Genomic DNA, 27148 nt, shown 5'->3' with positions numbered 1-27148 from the left:
GGGTCCACATGACCACAGGGTCAACATGGCACTGGCACACCCCATCCCCTGGTCCACATGTTTGGGTTAGGCCTACAAATGTTGCCTTGGACGTTGATGCAGCTAAAAGAAGTTAAAAGCATATTATGGCCACAAGCAAGAACCAAAAGAAAAAGAATATTATAAAATGCAAAAGATGGTTGTGACATTTAATATAGCACGTGGGCAAAAGCCAAACATGAGCTCTACCCCTTATCTGTAATGTTCCCAAGAAATTAATTGTCCAAGTGACAAGGTAGTATATCGCAGGGTTGCGGGGGAGCGCCCCCCCCCCCCCCTCGAGAACCCGCTCCCAATTCACGCTTCACTCGGGTGCTAGCCGGGAGCACACTCCTGAAATCTCTCCCCCACACTCCCTGGTTTTTAGGGAGAGATTAGGGGACCGATCAGTAGCAGTTGCTCCTTGACCGCTCCGGGAGTGATTTTTAAGAGGGGAAGCGATTGCTCCCGACCGCCCCCCCTCATAAAATACACTCCCATCCGGCGTCGGAAAAGGAGGTTACGCGGCCGAGAGAGGGGCGACATTCATCAGCAGAGAGGGAGAGGAAAGGGGAGGAGGAAAAGGATAAAAATACCCTCTCCCCTCACAATTTCATCCATTGGAGAGAGCAACATGAGCAAGAGAGGGTTTGGAGCTTGGAAAGAGGAGCTTGGAGAGAGCAAGAGAGAAGAGCTTGGAGGAGCTTGCAAGGGAGATTGAAGCTTGGGATTGAAGGCCAAAGAGGTAGGATCTACACTCTAATCTAGCCTTTATTTAATGTTCATTGCTAAATAATAATTAAAAAAAAAACTCTATTTCCCATTCCTCCATTTTTGTGCAGACTCAAAACTTCAAAGTTCAAACACCATGGTTCTATGTCTTGGCATTTTCTTCTTCTTGGTTCCTGTTTTGGTTATTATGGTGTTGGAGAGTAGAAGAAGGAAGGTTGATCATGATGAAGAAGAGGATGAAGAAGTGGGTTATAGTGGATTTGATGAAAACCCTGGAGAGGAGTACCTTGGAAAGGAAGAAGAGAGTGAACATGATGAGGCCCCAGAAACTAAACAAGACCAAACCCCATTGTGGAAATTTGTTTCTAGCCCTAAAGGAGGGAAAGGGGGTGGAACCACTAAATTTGCATGCCCCCATTGCAACAAAACTTACACAGGTTCATACACCTGTGCCAAAAGGCACCTCTGTGGGAAAAGGCCATGGGATGAAGATAAACCAATAGGAATCAAAACTTGTGCAAGTGTGTTAGCAACAGATAGAGCCAAATACATAAGGGAAGAGGAGGAAGCCCAATACAAATCTAAAAAGTCAAAGGGTTTCTTTGAACATAGCTCACAATCACATCAACATGCACAAAGAACTCCTTCAGCATCCTCCCATGGTAGTGGATATGGAGGCACAGGAACAAACATCTCTTTAAGGCGTAGAACCATATCAAATTTCCTTGACGAAGGGTGTAGCAATGAAGTGGATTCAAAATTTTACCAATTTATCTATGCATGTGGGATGCCATTCAATGTTCTTCACTCACCTTATTGGCATGAAATGGTTTCTACCATAAATGATGCCCCCAAAGGATACAAGAGCCTTGGGTATGACAAGGCTAGAACCATTGGACTTGATCATGAAAAAGAAAAAATATCACATTCTTTGATTAGAATGAGAAATTCTTGGACTGAGCATGGGGTGTCCATTGTATCTGATGGATGGACAAAAGTAAAAGGCAAGCCATTGATAAGTGTTCTTTTTGTGTTTGTTACCGATGCCATCTTTCTTTCGGCATATGATTACTCAAACAAGTTCAAGACCGGCATCAACATTGCAGAACCATTACTTTAAACAATTGAACGTATTGGGCCATACAATGTCATCCAAGTCATCACTGATAATGCTACTAATTGTAAGGCAGCAAGAGCAATTATTGACGATAAATACCCCAACATATTTTGGTCTAAGTGTTTGGTTCACACAATGAACCTTTTGATGCATGATATTATTAAGAACAAAAACCAATGGATTGGTGATTTGTACAAGAGAGGTAAACAAATGAAAAAATTTATTACAAAGCATAGCAATACCCATGGTTTTTTCGTAGTCACTCGAGATTAGATTTGTTGAAGATTGCGAAGACTAGATTTGCTAGTTATTACCTCACCTTCAGGGGCCTTTTGAAGGTAAGAGAGTCATTGGCGAGCATGGTATCAAGTCCACACTAGTAGGTATTAAAGAACAGGGATACAAATGCAGTTGACAAGCAAGGTATTGACCAGGTGGAGCAGAACGCTCTTGATTGTCTGTTTTGGGCACGTTAAAATTGGCAACTAGGGCCAAACTCCATGTGGGTCATCTTATTTATCGCAGCTAATATTTTTCTTGGATCCCTCTCATCGAGAGGTGTAGGATTAATCTAAAGATCATTCGATTTCGATAAGTATTCATGGAGATATGAATTTATTTGTGTTGTGCGACAATTCGTCAAGATCGGTCAACAACCAAATAACCCCCACGTGCTCAACATTTTAGTATAAAAGGAGGTGACTTGAGAGTCATTTGTACACACACTTCACTCTTGATTTCTCTCCACTTGTTTTGGGTTTTAATGGAAGAGAAGTCGAGGAAGCCCTAGACGCAAGAGGAAAGGAGACTAAGGGAGCTGCCTAGAGGAGATGCCCTAGCCCTAGACACTATCTAAAGAGACCTAGACGTAGGCACTATGGACGCAGTCATGAAGGATGATTATCATTGGAGAGAGGCACTTGCATTGCCCTAAAGGTAGCTCTCGTACGCAACCCTAGAAGAGGCCTTATCACAGATAAAGAGATGTCCTAATTGCAGTCAAAAAGGAGAAGCCTTATCACAGTCATAGAGACCTTAACGGAGTCATAAATAAAGACCTTAACACTGTCTTGAAGGACAAGCTTCAACGCTAAAGGAGGCTTCCATAACGTTGTATGGAGAGGCCTAAACGCAGTTCTAGAGTGACCCTAACCGCACTCTTAAGGATGCCCTAACTAGCAAAGAAGGACAGAACAGTGTGGGCTGTTTCAAGGTCATTTTGTGAAGGTTGAGTTGTTGTTAGGAGGGTCGAGGTAGAGGATGGTTGTTTTGGGTTTGATGTGTGGGCCATAAGCTACAACAAGGTTGTGTGGTAGGCCGCAGGCCATACAACCACGGCAAGGGGTAGCGTGGGCGGTCTTGGGGTCATGTTATGCCCTAATCTTCAGCGTGGAGGTAGAGGGTTCACACTAGGGTAGGCCGCAGAGATTAAGGGTTGTTTGGGTGATTGTTTGAGGGTTGTTGCAGCAGCCTGAGGTGCCCTAACCAGTCACTATCACAACAACAGCGAAGAAGACTTGGAATAGCAGCTTGTGTGGTGTGTTGGGTCAATGTTGTGACTAGATTTAGATCAGTGTTGTCGGTACTTGGTGCAGCAAATACATGATGTAGCAATGGTTCATGGTGGAGCATGGTACATGGGACAACAAGTACATGGTGCAGCAATGGTACTTGGAACAGCATGGTACATGGGACAGCAAGTACATGGTGCAGCAATGGTACTTGGGACAGCAATGATACTTGGTGCAGCAAGTACATGGTGCAACAATGGTTCATGGTGGAGCAATGGTACATGGTGCAACATTGGTACAACAACGGGAGCTACAACAAGTACATGTTGTAAAGTGCAACATACTGCACAAAGGAGCAACAATGCATAGCATAGCTCAGCATAGTACAATAGTACAATGATGGGTACAGTCATGATTAGTGAAGCATGATGAGATGCAGCATAGTGATGATGGGTGCAGCATGATGCAGCATAGTGAGGTGTAGCATGATGATGAAGAGCAACACAATGATAGGTCCAGCATGGTGATGGAGTCACCTTGGAAAATCAGTTGAAGCAACATGTCTTAAACTGAGTTCAGCGACCTCATGTATCATCTTCTTAGAGATGATCTATGCTCTTAATTAGATAAGTCAAAGTGTTGAGTTCTATTGTATATGTATTCTCTCCCTCTCTCTCTCTCTGTTGAACAATTGAAGAACATATAAGAAGAATTGATCAAGGGTTTCCCCACATTGGTGTTTGTCCCTGGCTAGCGCCACATCTTGTGTCCTCTTGTCTTGGCTTGTCTTCTGCGATTTATGTTTATGTTCTATCTGCAATTTACTAATATGCTAATGTGATTACTAAACTAGAAAAGATATTGAGCTAATTGTGAAAATTGAAATAAATTTCTCTAAGCATAGAACACACCTAAAATTAACAACGTGAGAGACAAGTATTGGAAATCACCAAGCCCATTTATAACATGATTCGATTTGTAGATACAGATAAACCAGTGATTGCGGAGGTGTATGAGCAGAGGGATACCATGTTGGGGCAAATAAAAGATATTGTTCAGAAAGATGATCTCAACTTGTATACACAGATTCACAATTGTGTGTGTACACGGTGGAATAAACTTAATGTTCCACTACATGCCTTGGCGTATATCCTTATGCCAAAATACTACTCTCCATCTTGGTTGGGTCAACCTACACATAGGGGTGGGGTTAGGGTCAAACCCCATACAGATCTAGAGGTATCTACAGGATATATGCAAATATTAGACAAGCTAGTAGCTGACAAGGAGGAGTGTGCTAATCTGCGTCTTGAAATAGGCAAATACTTCAGTTTCACTGGTTTGTTTGGTTCTTTGCATGCAATGGAAGATAGAGACAGATTCGATGCTTTCACATGGTGGGAAGCATATGGCGGCATGGGACTTTTGCCAAAATTGGCAAAAACAGTTCTCTCATAGGTTGTAAATACTTCTTCTACAAAGAGTTGTTGGAGCACCTACAGCTTCATACATAATGTGAGAAGAAACAGAGTCAATGAAAACCGGGCAGATAGCTTCGTTTATGTGCACTACAACTTGAGGCTGTTGAGTCATTATTGTGATCAGGGTTATGAGGATCCAACATATGAAATTTGGGACAACCACCCAGAGGACGATAATTTGGAGGATGGCACCTTACATCTTGAAGAATTGGAAGCATAACTTATGAGAGATGATGATGAAGCAACAACAACCATGCCACCCCCACCATCCAGTAGCAGTGCCAGTGCTCGAGTTCCAAGTATTGTTCCTTTGTTGTCGTTGCCTCCATCTACATCCTCACGTGGAGGGCATGTGCCTTTTGGTTCTAGTCATGCGACTGTGCGGGAGGAGACTCCTAGAAGACCACCACGACCTACTCAGAAATTAGACATTTCTTGTGGCAAGAGGAAGCTGTAGATAATAGATTTACTTGTATTTTCTAGTTTCTAGTAGTTTTAATAATTGTTGACTCTTTCATATTTATTATGATATTTTTTGTAAACAATTATCAATATATGACAATTTAAGTTTGAAGATTCAAGTTGGCAATTATAACTCATTGGTAATGAGTTATGAATATGATGCTTCGAGAAAGTTGAAAGTTGTTTCATTTCATGTTAGATATTCTTTGTTGTAATGGTTACACTTAGCTTACAAGTACAAATTTGGTGATCAATTATGATAAATGTTATATATTGAATTTTGAAAGCTTGAAACTTTAAGATTGATGAATCATGAGACTCAACATGTTGTAGGTTAGTAACGTGTAGATGTGGTTGATGAAGATTATAACTTCTAGATGATTTTTGTTATATGGTTCAATCTATGTGTTTTATTCTTTTTATATCTAATTCATCATTCTACATGCTTTTGTCGACATATATGTATCAAAATATATATATATATATATATATATATATAATCGCTCCCAAACAAGGGGCTTCTGAAAATGTCGCTCCTGCTTCCAAGTAAACTTGGTATATCAATCCTCGTAGGTTATAGTCCTCCATAAAGGGGAAAACGCCAAAATATGCAATGTCTGGGCGAGTTTTGCAACAGTTGGGCGAAGAAACCCAATATTGGGGCTTGGAGTAAAGCTTACTCAATCATTTAAGAAGAAGAAACCCCTCTAGGAAATCTATATATAAAAGAGGGATGAATTCATTTTGGGCATCAAGCGTGGATCAATTTCATTTGTTTCTTGAGCATTAGCTCTAAGGGTTTTAAAACCCCTTTTCCTCTTGTCAATTCCAGTGATGAACGAGTCCACCCTAGTTGACACCATTCACTTTTTCTCTCTATTTTGGCACAAGACTATTTTCTAAAGGAGGAGTAAAATTCTTTGTCGGATTGATCTTTGTTCTGGGCATAGGAAAACTATTGGAAGACAGCAAATTTAGTTAGGGTTTTTGGTTATTGATCTTGGCACAATAAACGTCATCTAGGAGAGCGAGGTTTTCCTAAAATTTTGTCCTGGCACAGGTCAATCATCTGAAAGGCGGCGAAAATTCTTGATTGGCTCTTGTTCTGGCACAAGAAAGCTTTCTAGAAGTGCGGTGAAGTTCTATGTGATCTTGATCCTTTTCTTGGGCACAATCATATCATTGAAGAAGCAACAAGGTCCTCTAATTATTCTTGAAGTTTTGTGAGGAAGGAAGTCTGGCCAAAATCTCCTCCTAAGACTGAAGTCAAGCGAGTATATTTCCCTAAAGTAGACAAGACTGTTGAGGGCACAAAAAACGTAGTTCTAGCGTAGTTCGTGTTTGAAGTCAATTGGATATCTTCTATTATGACTATTATTAAAGTTCACTAAAGAATACTTTGACTATTTGAATTTTTCTGTTGCAATTAAAAATTTTTATTGAAGCCTTAATACCTTAAGAGATTTGAGGGCAAAAAAATTAATCTAGCTCACTACAGTGGTATCAGCACATAAATCCTACCAAGCTAGATGATAATTAAAAACGGAACCACCGGAAGTCATTTTCTGGGAAAGGAATGCAGAGTCTTGAAGAAAACTGGAAGAGCAACAACCAAAGACTTTGAGGAAGATGGAAGAACAGCGAGCAGAAAATATCAACAGGCTACAAGAATGGAACAAAAGATCATATTAACAAATAGAGGGGCAGCGTTGAGAGTCATGGGACTCCCATCATGTGCAAAGTATCAATTCATGCCATGGGAGCACCTTCAAGTAGTTTGTTCATTGTCGGACTATATACACGTGATGATGCACTTAGACTAGTGTGTCCCAGCCGGCTTGGCAATGATCACATGGTTTGGTAGCTAATCCAAGGCCCATAGGAGGTTTGTCTCACCCCTTGAGACATGAGAGGGCAAGCACCATCGTCAAAGCCCTCAGTATTGGAACATTACAGACTATGTTATTATCATGAGACCCATGAGACCAATTTATGTGCCCCCAACTCACTTTGGGGTCCCACATGATGACTTCCACGGAGACTAAAGGGTCAGCCCCTGTTCATGATTTTTGGAGCCCTCTCACACATTTTGGCACCAAAAGGACTTAATGTGGCCCTCCAACGGCCCTACATCAACGTGATGTCATCAATTCGAATAGCATTTGGATGGTTATTTCATAATTTGTAAAAGCTACTTGATTGGCTTATGACCAAGGCATGTGTTTTGTAGATTTTTATAATGTGAGGGGCCTTAGCCTAATAATTTGACCTAGTAGGACTCCTATAAATAGAACATAACTTCATTTGTATTGGATCATCATCACACTTGGGAATTTCGGCCTTCTTGGCAAATTTGCACTTTTTCTTTGGATTAGCTATTGGATGTCTTGGATGCGTTTTTATTTTTGGAGCTACAATTCGATCTACTTCAGAGCAATCTCTTGATTTGTAGATGGATATATCACATTATCATCTTGTAAGTGCCTTTTATTGAAGTTTTGCTTTTGATACAATGTCTAATGTATGGAATTGTTGAAATTAGATTAATGTTATAGTGTGCCCTAATTGTTGAATATTGATTTTGAAAGCTATTTGGTTGGAAATTGCATATGTTACTCGTAGCATGACATGTGATGAATGTTCCTAGTGGATGGAGCATTGTTTTTCTTCCATAAAACTCCATAAATTTTAGTGGGTAATTGTTGAGTGTTGGTAGTTAGGGTATCAACTCTTGGCCTCCTTAAGGATGATTTTGCAAATCTAGAGCATCTAGGACTCCATAGCTCAAGGTATAAGGCATTGGCCCAAATCATTTGGTGATCGAACCTTTCCTTCTCCATAATTTCTTCTTTTCAAATTCCAATCCTCTCTTCTTACACGATTAGGCTAGGGCATAGATCGAATTGCATTAGAGCATGAATTCCTGGATTCCTGGAGCACATAATCAAGCTTAAGGTCTTGTCTACAAGACCTCCAAGTTTGGTTAGCATCCCTTGAGTTTTCATCCATCAAAAGTCTTGCCCTAGGTGTGCCCTAAAAGGAAAACCATAACTCGTATTTCTTGGACACAGATTGTCATTGATGTCAATATGGCAATATTCGAGGAGCAAACAGAGCCACAAGAGCAAACAGAGCCATTGGAGGAAGCAAACAGAGCCAGCGAAGAGCATATCGGAGCTCAGACATATATATGCATGCATTTAAACAGCGATCAGGGGCCATATATGCCACAGAATTCACTATCAGGAGCTGATTATAGTGTATATGCAGGCAGAATACACTATCGGGAGCAGAACTCATATCTATATATATATGCCATATACACTATCGGCGGCATAAACAGATATATATATAGATATATATATATATATATATGCCATATACACTATCGGCAACAAAAACCATACATATATGAAATACACTATCGGAGGCGGAAGTGTTAACGCTATCGGGCCCGTAGAACCCATATAGCATCACCCCTGTGTATTTACTTGTTTATCGCCAAATGCCTTTTACACAGAGAAATCACGCTAAACACTTAGCGGATTTGGAAAGCAGACTTGAAACTTTATACACGGGAGTGTTGAGTTGTATCGGGTCTGGCACATAATATCGCATCGCTATAAGTGAGTGGTCTGCGTTAAGGTCTAGACCTGGACCTTGCGATTTGTGACTGTCGACATATATCGCATCGGCACTTCAGGAGCAGAGTTACAACGTGTTAAGCGGCCCATTGCAATCGCCGATAGCGATTAGCGATATCGCATCGGCCCTCCGCCAAGGGCAACCCCCAATTGCGATACATATACACGCGGACCCGCTGCAACATTGTGCTATGGGTTAATAATGTATCGCATCCACCCATCGCAATGATACACAAAGCCTTGTCCTCCTACAAGTGCCGAATGCGACTTCACTGCGTACCGATACAGTATAGACATGGGTGTACTATTTTTTGAAGTCCGCACTTTAGTCTTTTTTGCCTGTTTTGCTCCTATTTCCTGTGTAATTGAATATTTGGCTTGCGCGGCATTTGGAGGCAAAAATACACTAAGGGATGCTCCGGATGGTTCAGGAGGCCTGAACGATAGCTCAGAAGGCTAGAATCAAGCTGATTGCGATTGCGATAGGACGTGGCATGTCCGTTAAACAAAACAGTCTCGATGGATCCCTGTTATCATTGAAAAAAACAAGCCTGTGTTACAGTTTTAACACACAGTGATCGAAAAGCCAAGAAGCTGAATGGAAAGCCAGCTCAGAGGAAGCCACAGGTCTTTCTCTCTCTCTCTAGCTAGGAAATCACTATCATTATATATGTCATTACGCCATACTGAACCTAAACTACTACATGCTCATATATAACTAACTACCACCATGCCAAGGAAGAAAACCTCCGCCTCCTGAACTAGAAGTGGATCCGTCATCGAGTGGATCCAGTGGGAGTGGTGGACCCGTCTCCATCTCCGTCCTCCGTCTCATCTCCGTCCTCCGTATCCAGCGACCAAGGAGGGAAGCCGAAAGATCAAGCGAGTCAGAAGAAACGATAGCGACCGAGGAGGAAGCCAAAGAGGCGGTGGAAAGCGGAAACGAAGAGTCAAAGGCATCTGAAATACATAAAAATAGAAAAACAATGAGAGATGGAGATTGATGCATGTATAATCAGTGAGAGAGGAAGTCAAAGAACAAGAAAGAGGCAGGAGAGGCCAGAGAAGCAAGAGAAAAGGAGAAAAGCAGAACCTCAGCAGGCTTGGGAGCAGAGAACTGCAGCAAAACAGTTTATATCAAGTTTGGGTTGGAGCCCAAGAGGTTGGAGCCTCAGAACTAAACAGGATTGAAATCCTTGAGAGTTGGTGCTCCTAAGTGCAGAACTATTGCAAGACAGAGTTGGTGCTCTGGAGGTTGGAGCCTCACTAAAGTCCAAGTTGGAGCTTGGCAACTAATTGCAACCAGTTATATATATATTGTATTTATTTCATTGCACTGTTTTGTGTTAATAAAAGCATTATATCTATATATATATATATATATATATATGTATGTATGTATGTATGTATGTATGTATGTGTGTGTGTTTTTGGTAACAAGAAGAAAAACAAAAAAAAGAAATACTGATTCACCCCTCCCCTCTCAGTATTTCCAACAATTGGTATCAGAGCAGGCTTCTTCATACGAGCCTAACAGCTTGAAGAAGGATCCACAGCCATGATGAGAAATCACGAAGCATCATGAAGACCTCCTCTGTTCAATGGCACTAACTTTGGTTTCTGGAAAAAGAGAATGACCGACTTGAAGTCTGGCATTTTGTTCAAAATGAGTACCAAATGCCTGCCACTCTTCTAATAGATCAAGACGAGAGGAAAGCCTACATTGCAAATGCAAAAGCCTTGAACTCCATCACTAGTGGAATCACTGATTCGAAGTTTACAAAAGTAATGAATTGTAACTCTGCCAAAGAAATGTGGGATAAGCTAGTTGGCTTATACGATGGAGACTCAAAAGTCAAGAAGGCAAAGCTTCAAACTCACAGAAGACAATTTGAAAGTCTGAGGATGGAAGATGAAGAAGATATTGCAGCATACCTCCTCCGAGTAGCTGAAGTGGTCAACTCCCTTAAAGGATTGGACGAAAAAATTGAAGAAAGTACCATTGTTCAAAAGGTATTAAGATCTCTTCCAGATAGATTTGACTCCAAAATAAGCGCCATAGAAGAAGCAAAGGATCTAGATACTCTCAAGATGGATGAACTCCATGGAATCCTCACTGCCTATGAGATGAGGAAAGGTGGCCCAAGCTCCAAAGATGCAGCATTCAAGGCTTCAAAATCAAAGAAGGGGAAAGAAAGGAATCACTGTAGTGATGACTCCAATGTGGAATCTGAATTGGCTCAATTTGTACGAAAGTTGAAGAGAGGATCTAAGCTAAAAGGTAAGTACCCTCTTATCTGTTTCAAATGTGGAAAAATAGGTCATTATGCTGCAAAATGTCCTCATAAACATGATAGTGATGATGAAGGAAATTCTAAAAGAATGGCACACAAAAAGAAAGGATTCAATAAGAAGAACTTCTTCTCTAAGCAAGATGAGTCTGATGAGGATGAGTTTGTAGTCATCAAAAAGAAATCAGATGAGGAAAGTGACCATGATGAAAGCCAAGAAACATTATTCATGGCTTTCACAAATGATGATGACTCAGGGCTAGAAGGAAACGTAGATGAACTGTTAATAAGTGCCATTGAAGAAAATGAGAAACTCCAGAATAAAATCATTTCTCTCAAGGTAGAAAACGAGGAAACAAGAAGAAGAGAAGATCTCTTGGAAACAAAGCTAAAAGAAAAAGAAGAAACTTGCGAAGAACGTGAAGCTGAAATAGTATCTCTGAGGAAGGAATTGGAGCAAGTTAAAAAGGGTTGGAAAAGCTCTCAAATACTTGAGACTATCCTGAAAAGTCAAAAACCTCAACATGACAAGTCTGGAATAGGTTTTAAAGGAGAATCTTCAAGCACTAAGAATAGTGCGAAAAGCTATGCCGATGCACTTTCCAGCAATCCAAAAGAAGAAAAAGTATGTCATCAAAAGCACATCCCAGATCCAAAGAATGAAGAGAGAATTACTCCAAAGAAGAATGTGGAGTCGAATCAGGGATACTACAGCAAATACAAACCAGTATTCTACCAAAGGCCCATCTCAAATCCAAAGAATAAGGCAGGAATAATTCCAAGGAAGGAAATCGTCTCAAACCGTGGATGCTATAATAGGTACAAAACTATCTTTCTTGGACACTGTTTTCACTGTAAAAAATTCGGTCATCAAGCCAAACATTGCATGGCTCGTAGAAGTGAAGCACCAAAGCTAAAGGACCGAATAATCAATTCATATGCCCCCAAAAGGCAGGAACAAATCAAAACCTTCAACTCGTTTGATCCCTTGACCAAATTTGATCTAATTTTCTCATTATGCTACAATAGTGGACACTTTGAACAAAACTACCCACTCAAAGGAAGAAAAGCGAGTGGTGAGAAACCAAACATGGATAAATGCGGCCTCGCTCTATATGCACAAAATAATGAAAATCAATGGTTTGTGGATAGTGGGTGCTCCAGACACATGACAAAGGACAAAAAGAAGTTTGTCTCATTAAGCAAAAAGGAAGGAAATGTGTCCTTTGGAAATGGATCTAGCAGAATTGCGGGAAAAGGAACTGTTACTCTTATCAATGGAAAAGGAAAAGCTCAAGATGCTCTGCTAGTAGACAGGCTCAAACACAACCTCCTGAGTGTCAGCCAAATCTGTGATCAAGGACATAAGGTTGTCTTTAGCACCAAAGACTGTGAAATAAGGAACTCTTCCTTAGGGGAACTTGTGGCAAAAGGGGTTAGAACACCAGACAACATTTACATTCTGAACAAGATTCAAGAAAATAAATGCTACCTGAGTCAGACAGATGAGAGTTGGTTGTGGCACAAGCGACTTGGACATACAAGCTTCGAAAATCTGATCAATATCAGCAAGATTAGAGCTGTACGAGACATCCCAAGGCTATTCAAACCAAATCAAGGAGTATGTGGTCCATGTCAACATGGAAAGCAAACCAGAACCAGCCACAAGACAAAGGAGCTCTCTACATCAAAGCCCTTGGAGATCATCCATGCTGATTTGTGTGGACCAACTAGAAATCAGGCACTCCAAGGAGAAAGGTACTTTGTGTTATTTGTTGATGACTATACTAGAATGATGTGGATATATTTTATAAAATATAAATCTGAAACTTTTGAGTGTTTTAAGAATCTAAAAGCTCTTGTAGAAAATGAAAAAGACTCAAAAATTAAGTGCCTCAGAACAGACAGAGGGGGAGAATTCACATCAAAAGAGTTTAATGAGTTTTGTAATATTCATGGAATTAAAAGGGAATTCTCTGCTGCCAGAACACCCCAGCAAAATGGGGTAGTTGAAAGAAGAAACAGGACAGTTCAAGAAATGGCAAGAACAATGTTATTAGTAGCAGACTTGCAGCCAAAATTCTGGAGAGAAGCAGTCGAGACAGCTGTCTATACCCTGAATCGGACTCAATTAAGACCAAATTGTGAAAAAACTCCTTATGAATTATGGAAAGGAAGACCTGCTTCAATAAAGTACTTCAAGATCTTTGGAAGCAAGTGCTTCATAAAAATCAATGATGGCTCACCAGGAAAGTTTGATTCTCAGGTTGATGAAGGGATATTCCTTGGATACTCTACACGGAGCAAAGCCTACAAGTGCTACAATATTTGACTAAAGAAAATAGTGGAAAGCATTGATGTAAAGATTAATGAAGACCTTCCAGAAAAAGAAATTGAAGAACATGAAGATGATCTTCTCATTGAAGAAGAAGAACCTAAAGAAGAAGAAATAGATCAAGCAGAAGAAGAAGAGGAAAAAGAGCCACCTCGTACCCCTTCAAAGATGAAGTTTCTCCAGAAATATCATCCAGAAGAGCAGATTATTTGCAATAGAGATGAAGGGATGCAAACCCAAAGAAGGACGATAATTACACCAAAGAGAAACATTATTGCTCTTCTATCCATGACAGAACCAGAAACATTTGCGCAAGCAAGGAGCCTCATTGGGTAAAAGCCATGGAAGAAGAAATGTCCCAAATTGAGACGAATGAGACATGGGAGCTGGTACCTCGTCCAAAGGAAAAAAACATAATAGGAACCAAATGGGTGTTCAAAAATAAAATGAATGAAGAAGGACAGGTTATCAGAAACAAGGCAAGGCTTGTCTGCAAAGGCTATTCACAAATTGAAGGAATTGACTTTGAAGAGACATTTGCACCAGTAGCTCGTATGCAAGCTATTAGGATTTTCTTGGCATTTGCCTGCTCAAAAGGATTAAAAATCTATCAAATGGATGTAAAATCAGCATTTCTAAATGGGGAACTCAAGGAAGAAGTCTACATGGAGCAGCCAGAAGGGTTTGATCTAACAGAAGGAAAGGACTTAGTCTGTAAGTTGAAAAAGGCTTTATATGGGTTGAAACAAGCTCCTAGAGCTTGGTATGCAAGATTGGATCACTATCTACAACAACAAGGCTTCAAAAAGGGAGTGGCTGGAAGTAATCTATACATAAAGACAGATGAAGGTAAGTTACTAGTTACTCTTGTTTATGTCGATGATCTGATTTTTGCTAGCAATAATGATGAAATGAGCCATGAATTTTCTCAAAACATGTCAAAAGAGTTCGAGATGTCAATGATAGGAGAGTTATCTCACTTCCTTGGACTTCAAGTATCTCAAACTAGAGTAGGATTGTGTATATCTCAAGCCAAATATCTAAAAGACATGCTCAAAAGATATGGAATGGAGGATTGTGCACCCATGAGCACACCTATGACCACAAACTGCAAATTGAGCAAAGATGATGACTCCCCTCCAGTAGATGCAACTCATTACAGGTCAATAATTGGAGCCCTTCTATACTTAACAGCTACAAGACCAGACATAATGCAAGCAATAGGAATGGTGGGAAGATTTCAATCTGCTCCCAAACAATCCCATTTATTAGCTGTAAAAAGAATTCTCAGATATCTGAAAGGAACTCTTGATTTCGGTCTTTGGTACCCTAAGAGCTCAACACTGACTGTAACTGCATACACTGATGCTGATTGGGCTGGAAGTGTAGATGATCAAAAAAGTACTAGTGGAAATGCATTCTTCCTAGGAGACTGTTTAGTATCCTGGCTCAGCAAAAAACAGTCATCCATATCATTATCCACAGCCGAAGCTAAGTATATAGCTGCAACAGACTGTTGTACTCAAATACTATGGATGAAGGAAGCTCTAAAAGATGTCAACATAGGTACAGATCAACCGATTACCATCTATTGTGACAACACAAGTGCTATCAGTCTCAGCAAAAATCCAGTGATGCACTCAAGGACCAAACACATACCAATCAAGTATGAAGCGAACAAAGTTCCTTCTAAAAATTAATTACTCCAAAAGACTTGGAATGTCACGATATCCATTAAGGATATAAATATTATATTAAATATGAATATGAATGAATGAATGAGAATGATTTACAATGAGAATGAAATGCTTGCTTATATACCAAGCAAGTGTCTCTTCATGAAGAGTCATGTCTCATTTAGACATGCCTCTTCAACCTAATTACTACTTAACTAATTATTATTTATGATCATTATCATTTACATTAAATTTTTATTATTTATATATTTTATTCGTTACATTGCCTCCTTCCTCAAAAAGCTTTGTCCTCAAAGCTTGTCGATGAAAAAAGGCTTGATCTCTTTTCCGGCTTTGAAAGTCTTTCTGTCTCGGAATAGTCATCCTCGTCGATACAAGCTGATATGATCTTCTTAGTGACAAACAAAATTGTCGCACTGAGAAGGGATCAGACCATCCGAGATTAATCTTCTGTATAGCATTCTGATCACTGGAATTTTGTAACGACTTGTTCTCGTAGCACTGGGTTGAGGTTACATTACTCTTTTCTGGAACATTAGTTTGTTGTTTCGGTTCTAACTGGTTCAAATATGTGGCATGGTTGATTCATCTGTTCTCATGATTCGGATGTCGATATGGAACTTTTTTTGTTTGATTTTTCCTTACTAGGCATGTGCCAATTTTTATATTTTCTTCTAGCGAAGATGTTGTTGAGTTGGTTATGAAACATTCAATGGGGATGTTCATTGTTTGAACTGCAACATCCAAGCACGTGTTTTCTTCAACTTGCTTGTCTTCTTCTTGAGTTGTGACATTCACTAAATCGATATTTGTTGTTTTGTCATCAACTTGAATTCCTACATTTGATGCTTCCTTCTTGATAAGTTGTTGTACCTGGCTTTCTAATGACTTCTTATCCTTCTTAAGTTTCTTAATTTGCGTCAGCAATTTTTCACTATGGTTTTTAAGTCGAGAAACTTCTTCATTTTTGTCAACAGTGATTTTATTAATTTCGTTTTGCATATTTTGTAATACTTTTTTACCTTCTTGAGACATTACTTTTGAAATATCTGAGATATCTTCTGGTGTTACTGAATTTGGTTTTAGTGTAAAATCTTGGAGCGTTATTTTCTTCTTCTTGTAAGAAAATGTTAAAAACTTCTTCTTTGTATTTAGAATAAAGGAACCTAGAGTTTCCATCCAAGGTAACCCCAAAACAATGTCACTATCATAAAAACGTAAGGTTTTCACGGTGAATTTTGAGGTAAAAGTATAATCTCCAATATTTAGGTGTAAATTGCTTATGTCATATTGTTTGTCATATTCGCCAAGAGTATTCTTTTCAACTATATTTGATTCAGGAATCACCAATTGGTTAGCACATTTAGGACTAACATAATTACTTTTACTTTTTTCAGCAGGACTGATAGTGATTATGATATTTCTTCCTGCAAGCGATCCTTTGATTTTAAATAATGTATCAACACTTTTACTAAAGGTTTTAAAAAACCTTTCATTACTAGTCTCCATTTTACTCTTTAAATATTAAATACCTTTTTAAATCACTCTTTTTTTTAATATTATTATTTTATATATTCTCTTAATCTATAAAATATATTCCACTTCTCTCTTATAAAAATCTAAAATATAAATATATATATATATAGATATGTGTATATTTCAAATATTCTCTTCTTCTTCTTCTTCTTCTTTTCACTCTTTTAATAAAAAAATTTATATAATAATAATTTTTTATATATATAAAAATAAATTATATATATTATATAATTTTAATTTATATATATTATAAAATTATAATTATATAAAATTTATATATACTTTTTTGAGACCCACTTTTCCTTTTATATGTAACTATATAAAGCTTATATAGTATCCTTTTTTATAATTATAATAATATTTTTCTTCTCAAAGAATTTGGAGACGTGACTAATTTGGATGAGACGTGACTTTTGGTACGGTATATTATAAGATTATAATTATATAAAATTTATATATACTTTTTTGAGACCCACTATTCCTTTTATATGTAGCTATATAAGGTTTATACAGTATCCTTTTTTATAATTATAATAATTTTTTTTTCTCGGAGAATTTGGATGAGACATGACTAATTTGGATGAGATGTGACTTTTGGTATGGTCACAATCTTTAGATTTGAACGATTAAAATTATTTAGATCACACCTCTTTTCTCCAATGTTATCAAAATATCTTTTACTTTTAAAATACCATGGATAATTACCATGGGTTGTTTCTAAAACCTCCTGTAAAAAGTAATATTTACGTTTCACGTAAGAGCTTTTGTATCCTTGTTTTTTCTTTAACTTTTAAAATACCATGGGTTGTTGTTAAAACCTCCGTTGAAATGTTCTCCACGTAAAAAGTAAAACGTATTCCTTTTGTTTTTTGTTTTTTTTTCCTTTAACTTTTTAAGATACCATGGGTTGTTTTTAAACCCATGGGTTTCTCCACGAAAAAAGTTTTAAATATACTTGGTATGAGATTTTGTATCCGTTTTGTTTTTTTCTTTTACTTTTTTTTTTTCTTCTTTTTTTTAATTTATTTACTTATATATATATATATATATATATATATATTGGTTAATTTTTTTTTTATGGCCAAAGGCATAGAAAAACAGAGAAAAGGAGAAACTCCCAAATATTGAGCAAAATGCTTCAATTATACGACAACAAGGTTGACGAATTTTGATAGTCAAAGACTTGGATAGGAGAACGAGCTCTATGCACCGGTTAAGCAACATAGAGGACCGAACTGCTTTGATACCAAATGAAGCGAACAAAGTTCATTCTAAAAATTAATTACTCCAAAAGACTTGGAATATCACGATATCCATTAAGGATATAAATATTATCTTAAATATGAATATGAATGAATGAATGAGAATGATTTACAATGAGAATGAGAGGCTTGCTTATATACCAAGCAAGTGTCTCTTCATGAAGAGTCATGTCTCATTTAGACATGCCTCTTCAACCTAATTACTACTGAACTAATTATTATTTATGATTATTATCATTTACATTATATTTATATTATTTATATATTTTATTAGTTACAAAGTATCATTTCCTTTGTGAACAAGTAGCTGCAAAAACATCGTCTTGGAATATATCAGTACTAAGGAGCAGATAGCTGATATTTTCACAAAACCTCTTCCTAAAGAGGCATTTGAACATTTGCATCAAAAGACGAGGGTTATCTCTTTATCATCACTCAAGTTCATTCATAAAGATGTAGCAGGACAGGGGGGAGCAATTTGACAGGGGGAGTTCGTATGCATTCATTTGCCATTGATGTCAAAGGGGAAGAGCAGAAGAATATTGCCATCAATGACAAAGGGAGAGATTGTTGGACACGGATTGTCATTGATGCCAATATGGCAATATTCGAGGAGCAAACAGAGCCACCAGAGGAGAAAACAGAGCAAAGAGCAGACAGAGCCATTGGAGGAAGCAAACAGAGCCAGCGAAGAGCATATCGGAGCACAGACATATATATGCATGCATTTAAACAGCGATCGAGGGCCATATATGCCACAGAATACACTATCGGGAGCTATCGGGAGGATTATAGTGTATATGCAGGCAGAATACACTATCGGGAGCAGAACTCATATATATATATATATATATATATATATATATATATATATATATATAGATATGCATTTACACTATCGGCGGCATAAACGTATATATATACACTATCGACGGCATAAACATATATATTATAGGCCATATACACTATCGGTGGCAAAAACCATACATATATGAAATACATTATCGGAGGCGGAAGTGTTAACGATATCGGGCCCGTAGAACCCATATAGCATCACCCCTATGTATTTACTTGTTTATCGCCAAATGCCTTTTACATAGAGAAATCACGCTAAACACTTAGCGGATTCGGAAAGCGAACTTGAAACTTTATACATGGGAGTGTTGAGTTGTATCGGGTCCGGCACATAATATCGCATCACTATAAGTGAGTGGTTTGCGTTAAGGTCTAGACCTAGACCTTGCGATTTGCGACTGCCGACATATATCGCATCGGCACTTCGGGAGCGGAGTTACAACGTGTTAAGTGGCCCATTGCAATCGTCGATAGCGATTAGCGATATCACATCAGCCCTCCGCCAAGGGCAACCCCCGATTGCGATACATATACACGCGGACCCACTACAACATTGTGCTATGGGTTAATAATGTATCGCATCTGCCCATCACAATGATACACAAAGCCCTGTCCTCTTACAAGTGCCGATTGCGACTTCACTGCGGACCCGATATAGTATAGATGCAGGTGTAATATTTTTTGAAGTCCGCCCTTTAGTCTTTTTTGCCTGTTTTGCTCCTATTTCCTGTGTAATTGAATATTTGGCTTGCGCGGTGTTTGGAGGCAGAAATACACTAAGGGATGCTCCCGATGGTTCAGGAGGCCTGAACAATAGCTCAGAAGGCTAGAATCAAGCCGATTGCAATTGCGATAGGACGTGGCATGTCCGTTAAACGAAACAGTCTTGGTGGATGCCTATTATCATTGAAAAAAACGGACCTGTGTTACAGTTTTAACACACAGTGACCGAAAAGCCAGGAAGCTGAATGGAAAGCCAGCGCAGAGGAAGCCACAGCAACCAAGGAGGGAAGCCGAAAGATCAAGCGAGTCAGAGGAAACGACAGCGACCGAGGAGGAAGCCAAAGAGGCGGTGGAAAGCAGAAACGAAGAGTCAGAGGCATCTGAAATACATAAAAAAGGAAAACAAGGAGAGATGGAGATTGATGCATGTATAATCAGTGAGAGAGGAAGTCGAAGAACAGGCAAGAGGCAGGAGAGGCTAGAGAAGCAAGAGAACAAGAGAAAAGCAGAAGCTCAGCAGGCTTGGGAGCAGAGAACTGCAGCAAAATAGTTTATATCAAGTTTGAGTTTGGAGCCCAAGAGGTTGGAGCCTCAGAACTGAACAGGATTGAAATCCTTGAGAGTTGTTGCTCCTAAGTGCAGAACTATTGCAAGACAGAGTTGGTACTTTGTAGGTTGGAGCCTCACTGAAGTCCAAGTTGGAGCTTGGAAACTAATTGCAACCAATTATATATATGTATATAGATTGTATTTATTTCATTGCACTATTTTGTGTTAATAAAAGCATTAATTCCAGCTATCTATTTCTGTGTTCCACATATATATATGTGTGTGTGTGTGTGTGTGTGTGTGTGTGTGTGTGTGCTTTTGGTAACAACAAGAACAACAAAAAAAGAAATATTGATTCACCCCCCCAGTATTTCCAACAGTATTTCTTTGACTTGGGGACTTCTTTTAGGATTGTAGGGGCTTAGTATTCATTGGAATAAATCATAAGAAGCCATTTCTTTTCCTTGTCTTGATCTCAAGAGTGCCCTAGGTCTCATACAAGTTCCTTTTAGTTCTCTTAAAGAAAGTGAAAGCCTTTTTGAAGTGTTATACTATCACAGAGAGCTTCCCTTGAGAGATCCCACCTCATCACCTAGCACCATTAACCCTAGAGTATCAATCACAGGTGATTATCTATCTACACGGACTCCTCCCATTGGTGAAAGTTTTTAAGGAGAAAGAGGCATTGGTTGAGGTGATAGTGGGCCATTGTCCCATTATTATCACTTAATCTAGCTCTTTGACCCATAGGTTGTGCTTCCTTAAGAGCCTGCTAGATTGTGTGGTAGCAGGCCCATAGCCCCTCCTAGGGAAAGAACCCTACTCTAAAGTTGTGTATAAATTATTAAATACACAACTCCCATTTGTAATTGATCATCATGTAATTCTCATTTATTCTTAATAAAGTGTTTTGCCTAAGGAAACCTATCAAGTGTAGCACTCTCTCTTGTGCATAGGTTTATTTCTTTCCCTAGCACATTTGTTCATGGGCTCTCTCTCTATAAGGTTGTGCTCCTCTTCGTTGATTTATCTCAAGTGTTGCATTGCCCTAGTGTTGGTTTATGTTTCTCTTTATAGTCAAATTTGAGTTGTCCTAGTTCTTGGTTCCATTGAATTCTTGTGCTCTCTTATGATCCCAACATAGAATCAGACAAGGTGTGAATCTCACTTACTCAAATTAGCAAGTTGATTTAAAGATTTTTGGCTTGTGGCATCACTTGAGGCTTCTTTACAACTGTGAAATTGGGGCTTTTACATCATCTCTTTCTTTATGGTTTCCTAGGATTTTTCTTAGGGTTTAAACCCAAACATCTATTTTCCTAGGGTTTCCTAGGATTTTTCTTAGGGTTTAAACCCAAACATCTACTTTCCTAGGGTTTCCTATAGTTAAACCCAACCTCAAGGTTGTAACACACTCGATTTATTAAAAATTAAAAACTATATACACAACCAAATTTTAGATAAGTAATGATAATATGTAGATCCTGATTCAATATTTTTTTCCTTTTACCATGGTGAATTGGTAACTCATTGGAGTCGTCTAGGTGAGGCCCAAAATCAAATGTAGCAGCTGTCGCTATAACACCAGGAGTATATCCAATAGCCCACAAGCCAAATGTATTAAGAATTTATGACTCAAAAAGAGCCAAGACTCCATGAGGGTGGGGGCGCCTACTCCTTGAGCCTTATCACATTGGGCCAAATGTCTCCCCCCGTGGGATTTAAAACCATAAGGAGGGCATGACATGCCATTGTGCCAACTACTCAGTCACCTGACAAGGAGACCGAATCTTGATTTAATACTACTTAACTAAGTACTCAATTCTCTAAGTGAAAGTCTTATATTTAGTAGTTTGAGTCTAAAATTGTATCTCTTGCATGATTTAGACAAGGAGTTCTCTTCAAAATAGATCCTCTGCTAAAAGTATAGATACAGGGCAATGTAGAGGCTTTAAACACACTTGAGCAATTGGAATTTGAAGGGAGAGCGAGCGAGCAAGCAGCCATGAAAGTGACACTTCCAATAGCACACAATTTCATATAGCAATTCCATGTAGTCATCTAGACAGTACGTACATGTGTCCATATAGTTCATACAAATAAGTCGTACATCCGAACAAGTGGCTTCATTTAGTTCAAGGTGTTTTTAGTATTTGTGCAGTGTTGTTTTTGGGACAGTCTATGGAGGTGTCCTTGTAAGTTTTTCAAACGAATAAAAGGTTTATTTCTAGGAGTAATTACTTGTTTGTGTGAAATTAATTTGTATGTTGTCAACATTTAATTTCTAGCTATTGTGTGATTGATGTGATGCTCTGGAATTTAATTTCAACATTAATTAAATTCAAAAATCTACTTGTTTGATTGAGATTGTATGGACATTAGTCCCCTAACGCATGAAATTTTCACAAAATGAGTGCCCTCATACTAGGATAGTTTGTGCTACAACTTTGGCCCATGATAGGTGCTAGTGCCCTTTCCCATGTATAATGGTTAGTGCTCAAGCCTCATACATAGATTGAATATGAGGTTAGTATCTACTTACCATCAAACATGACATCCCACCAAGCTCTATTATCAACCAATTAGTTTCCAGAATTGTTCAAGGGATAATATTGGCGTAAGTGTTGAAAATAGTACAAAGGAGAGGCGTTACTAGGGTTTTATCCGTTTTAGCCTAGTAAGCACATTAAAGACTTTTGTCTCAATGACATTTATGAGTTATATTAATGTCATGGATGGAAAAGGTACTTAGAAGTGTTGTACCATGTAGTTCTAATATTAAAATCACTTGTACTTTAGAAAGTGACTTTATGCTAAAAGTACATCGTGTACTTTTCTAATATTAAAGTGAGGTGAAAAATCACTTTATGAGATAAATTTAAAAAGTACACAACTTGAAAAAAGTACTATGAGACTTTTAAGCAATGGGGCCAATGTATGAGGGGGGTCATTTGTGAAAAATGATCTCAACCACACATTTTGAGATTTGAGGATGAAATCTCAACCATTGGATCCTAGGTTTAGGGATTCAATCTTTTTCAAGGAAACAAAAAAGGGAAAGGGAAACTTATTCGTCACTTCATACTTGAGAGAGCGAGCATGAGGAGAAGAGAGGCTAAAGAGAAAACTTCAAGGAGGATAATTTGCAGCTAAGAGAAGGGGGCTCAAATTCCAAGCAGACTATACATACTACAAACAGCAGCACAAAATTCTAGGAGAAATAGACAGCACAAAAATCGAGGGAACAACAACTAAACTCAGCACAAATTTTGAGGACAACAGGCGCAAAATTTGAGGGAGAAAACAACATTGCAAGCACAAAATTCGAGGCACGATTTTTAGGACAGCAGCGACAGGCAGCACGATTTTCACGGAGGTGTTCTACTACATTCTAAAACGAATTTTGAGGCAATACAGTCAACATTTCAGCACAAAAATTGAGGCAGATTCTGGGCACAAAAATTAAGTTGGGCAGAGAATTTAATGCTAAAAATTTTGGGCACAAATTTCTGTAAAAGTTGATTTGTCAGTGGGCACAAATTTCCAGAACATGAGCATTTAATGCCACAAACAAAGGGAGATAGGTATTGTGTTTTTATGTACATATTTATAATTTCTCAAGCAATAAAATCCTCCTTTGAAGACTGGTTTTCCCCAAGAGGCTGTGGAGTTTTTCCGGGGTTAGTTTGACCAAATACATGTGTCTCTTATGCGTTGAATGCATGCATAAATTTTTGCATTAATTATCGATTGTTAGGAAGCTGAAAAAGAGTAGAAGCACACTTTATGTTTTCAATAGATGCATTCTGAAATTTATATCAGTATGACAAAACATGTGGGTTGGGACTAAATAAAGTTTATGGTTATATTGCTGCTGCAGTTTATGGTTATATTGTTGCTTCTTTCGTGATGTCCTAGCAGGAAAATTTACAAAATTTGAAAAATCAGTTATAAATGTAGATACAGGGAAAGTATTTCTTGCTACTAATTTTCACTATCATGCTATACCACAGCTCAAGATAGCACTACTTTTAATTTTTAACCTATACCACAACCATTAAAGAATGGTTGCTGTCAGCTTTTAAAACTGCAATTTATATGGAAGCATATCAGCTAGCAATTCGGTAAATTATTTGACAAACTTGAAATAGACTTCCTATCACTGCCCTTATTGCAACCCAGTGTTGCATAAAAGAGACTCGGTTTTCTTATTGCTAGGTTTCATTGAAAAAGACAACGGGTTAACAAGCCAATTTATCAGGTTATATATCCACTTAATAAAATTTAATAGATGATAGTCGATACATTATAATTCCATAGCCAAAGCATAAATGTGAATGTAACAATCAGAAAGATATGTATGAATTCCATGTCATTCTTTACTTCGAATGTATAAAGTCTCAGATTTAATTATTACTATTAAGAAAAGGGAAAAGGGTCAGAAAAATCATTATACCAATCATATACACAATCATTTGTCAATGACAATAAACACCCACCTTGTGGCCTATGAATTAATGCATTAGCAAGTTGCAAAGGATGTTTCCTTTCCTCTATTTTAAATTTTGCTTTCACTTGACGGCGTGTTCTACCAGGAAAAAGGTGCTGAATCATTCCAAAGTCCGTTCCAAACTGTTGCATAGCCTGAACAAACAAAAAATGCAGCAGTTTAAACAGGAGTCGATGAATAACTTTTTAGTCGTTAAACTCTCTTTGAATGTCTCATATATTTCCTCTATAAAGCATATAAAAACTAATGAGAGAAAATAATCACAAGTGGCCACTGGCACCTTTTAAAGTGTCTGTACATTCAGCTTCTATATAAACAGCTAATGAAACAAACTAATACTTAATGACTAAAGAAAGTTTTACCATGTCGGGATCTGGTCATTTCTCTTCTACCTTGTAGAATAGTTCTGTGTCTGACTTGGACCATCTTTCCACAGGTGTCCGATTCATATAGGTATGATAGTTCAGTTTAGAACTAGTTTCTTCAACTCTGCGATATGTCTGAATATCATTCACATTCAACTCTCGATGGGAGACAACAAGGCTCTCTTCATTGATAACGATCTGACCATTTATAACTTGAACTTGAGGAGCAAGCACAACCCTGGAAAACAAAAATAACAATAAAAATTTAGCCTGCAAAAGCCCTAGCCTTAAACTGTGCACTGGTAAATGTAGGTCCACCCCAAATGACCATACAAGGGTCTTAAACAGAAATCATGGCGAAAAAAAAAGAAAAACATGAAAATTTCACCAAACATAACTTCTATAACATGGAAAACAAAGTCAATAAACCATTAATATTCTAAAATTGGACATAAATAAGAAATGATTGGTTAAATAATTGTTCTATTCCAATTATAAGAGATTTATGCAGATGTTTCAGTGTTCTAAGTTTACTCCTTTTCATTTTCCAGTTACCATAATTACTTAATCAATTTATGGTTGGCGCAGATTTATCCAGCTGTTTCAATGTTCTAAGTTTACTAAATTTCATTTTCCATGTAGCATAATTACAGTAGGAATTTACAGGGTAAGTTCTTTAGATAAACACTAAAGGACACCGCTCACAAACAAATCACAGATCGGTACACCAGTGTTTTTGACGGGGTTAAAACCCTAAAAGAGGGAAACAATCCACGGCCTAAGCCAACGTGGCCACTTCAGGGAATTTATTAATGTAAAAGAAATAAAATTTACATAAGCTTCTCTCATGAACGGTCACCTTACAAATGACCCTCCATGCTCTTTAAATAGAGATCATGGACCAATCGGGTGTTAAGCCACGAATCAAGTGCCGGCAATACCAAGGAGAGAATGAACCATCAGATCACTTCATGTCTAGAACATATCGTGACTGTCGGATTGTAAGTTACAAAAAGTATATAGTAAAAAAACACACTTTACTTAACTATACACTAGACCAAGATATAGTTACCTATTTCCTATGTGTCGGAATATCCTAACATCCCCCCTTAAGAACAACTTGAGATAGGATGGAAGGATGTACAAAGATGAAACAACAAGAGAAGGAAGGAAGCATTAGAGCCTATCCCCCCTTAGTGACAACTTCCTGAACTCCAACCATAAATCGAAGTTTAGTAAACTTCGCCTCTGTGAGAGCCTTTGTAAAGATGTCTGCAACTTGATCATCAGTTGAACAATATTGCACTTCAAGAACATGTTCATGAATGAGCCTTCTAGTAAACTTCGCCTCTGTGAGAGCCTTTGTAAAGATGTCTGCAACTTGATCATCGGTTGAACAATATTGCACTTCAAGAACATGCTCATGAATGAGCTTTCTGATGAAGTGCATGTGTAGTTCAATGTGTTTGTTGCACTGATGTTGGACTAGATCTTTGCATAGTTGAATGGCACTTCGATTATCACACCAAAGTGTAGTCGGATGTTGCTGCTGAAAACCAAACTCTGACAGGATCTGACAAAGCCACAAGGCTTCCTTACTAGCTTCTTCGGCGCTATGATACTTCTGCTGAAGAAAGAGAAATGGCACTTTGTTTTTTGCAAACCCATGTAATAGGTCCAGAACCAAGAGTGAAGACATAACCTGCAGTAGACTTCCAATCATCAGGGTCATCAGCGCAATCGGAATCAGTGAAACCAACCAATAGAGGAGATGCTTCTACACTGTAATGAATCCCAAACTGAATTGTACCTCGAACATAACGAAGTATTCTTTTAGATGTTTTCCAATGACTTTCATGTGGGTTTTGCATAGACCGAGCAATAAGGCCAACAGCAAAGGAAAGGTCAAGACGGGTATGGGTCAGATACAAAAGTTTTCCAACAAGCTGACAGTATAAGGTAGCATCAACTTTAGGGGAAGTACAAGTGACTAAAAGTTTGGCTCCAGATTGAAAGAGAGAAGGGGCTAGCTTCCAGTATTCCATGTGAAAGTGGCGTAG

The 27148-nt window shown here is 38.3% G+C and overlaps 1 protein-coding gene across 5 annotated transcripts in view; it reads right to left on the bottom strand.

The window, feature by feature from the left end:
- Positions 1–27148, bottom strand: part of LOC149146751 (uncharacterized) — a 374303-nt gene that overhangs the window by 188656 nt on the left and 158499 nt on the right. For all 5 annotated transcript variants that reach the window (XM_089446312.1, XM_089446315.1, XM_089446314.1 and 2 more), the window contains 2 exons: positions 25116–25326; positions 24713–24857 (listed from right to left, as the gene is read on the bottom strand). In XM_089446312.1, the coding sequence (XP_089302438.1) occupies positions 24713–24857; positions 25116–25326 (356 nt within the window). The remainder of the gene's footprint in view (positions 1–24712; positions 24858–25115; positions 25327–27148) is intronic.

Source organism: Pinus tabuliformis, chromosome X (assembly GCF_031772625.1).
Source record: "Pinus tabuliformis cultivar Carrire ecotype Pingquan chromosome X, CPIR1, whole genome shotgun sequence".
NCBI lineage: Eukaryota > Viridiplantae > Streptophyta > Pinopsida > Pinales > Pinaceae > Pinus > Pinus tabuliformis.
Note: the sequence above shows the minus strand (reverse complement) of the source record. Positions and strands in the feature narration are given on the sequence as shown.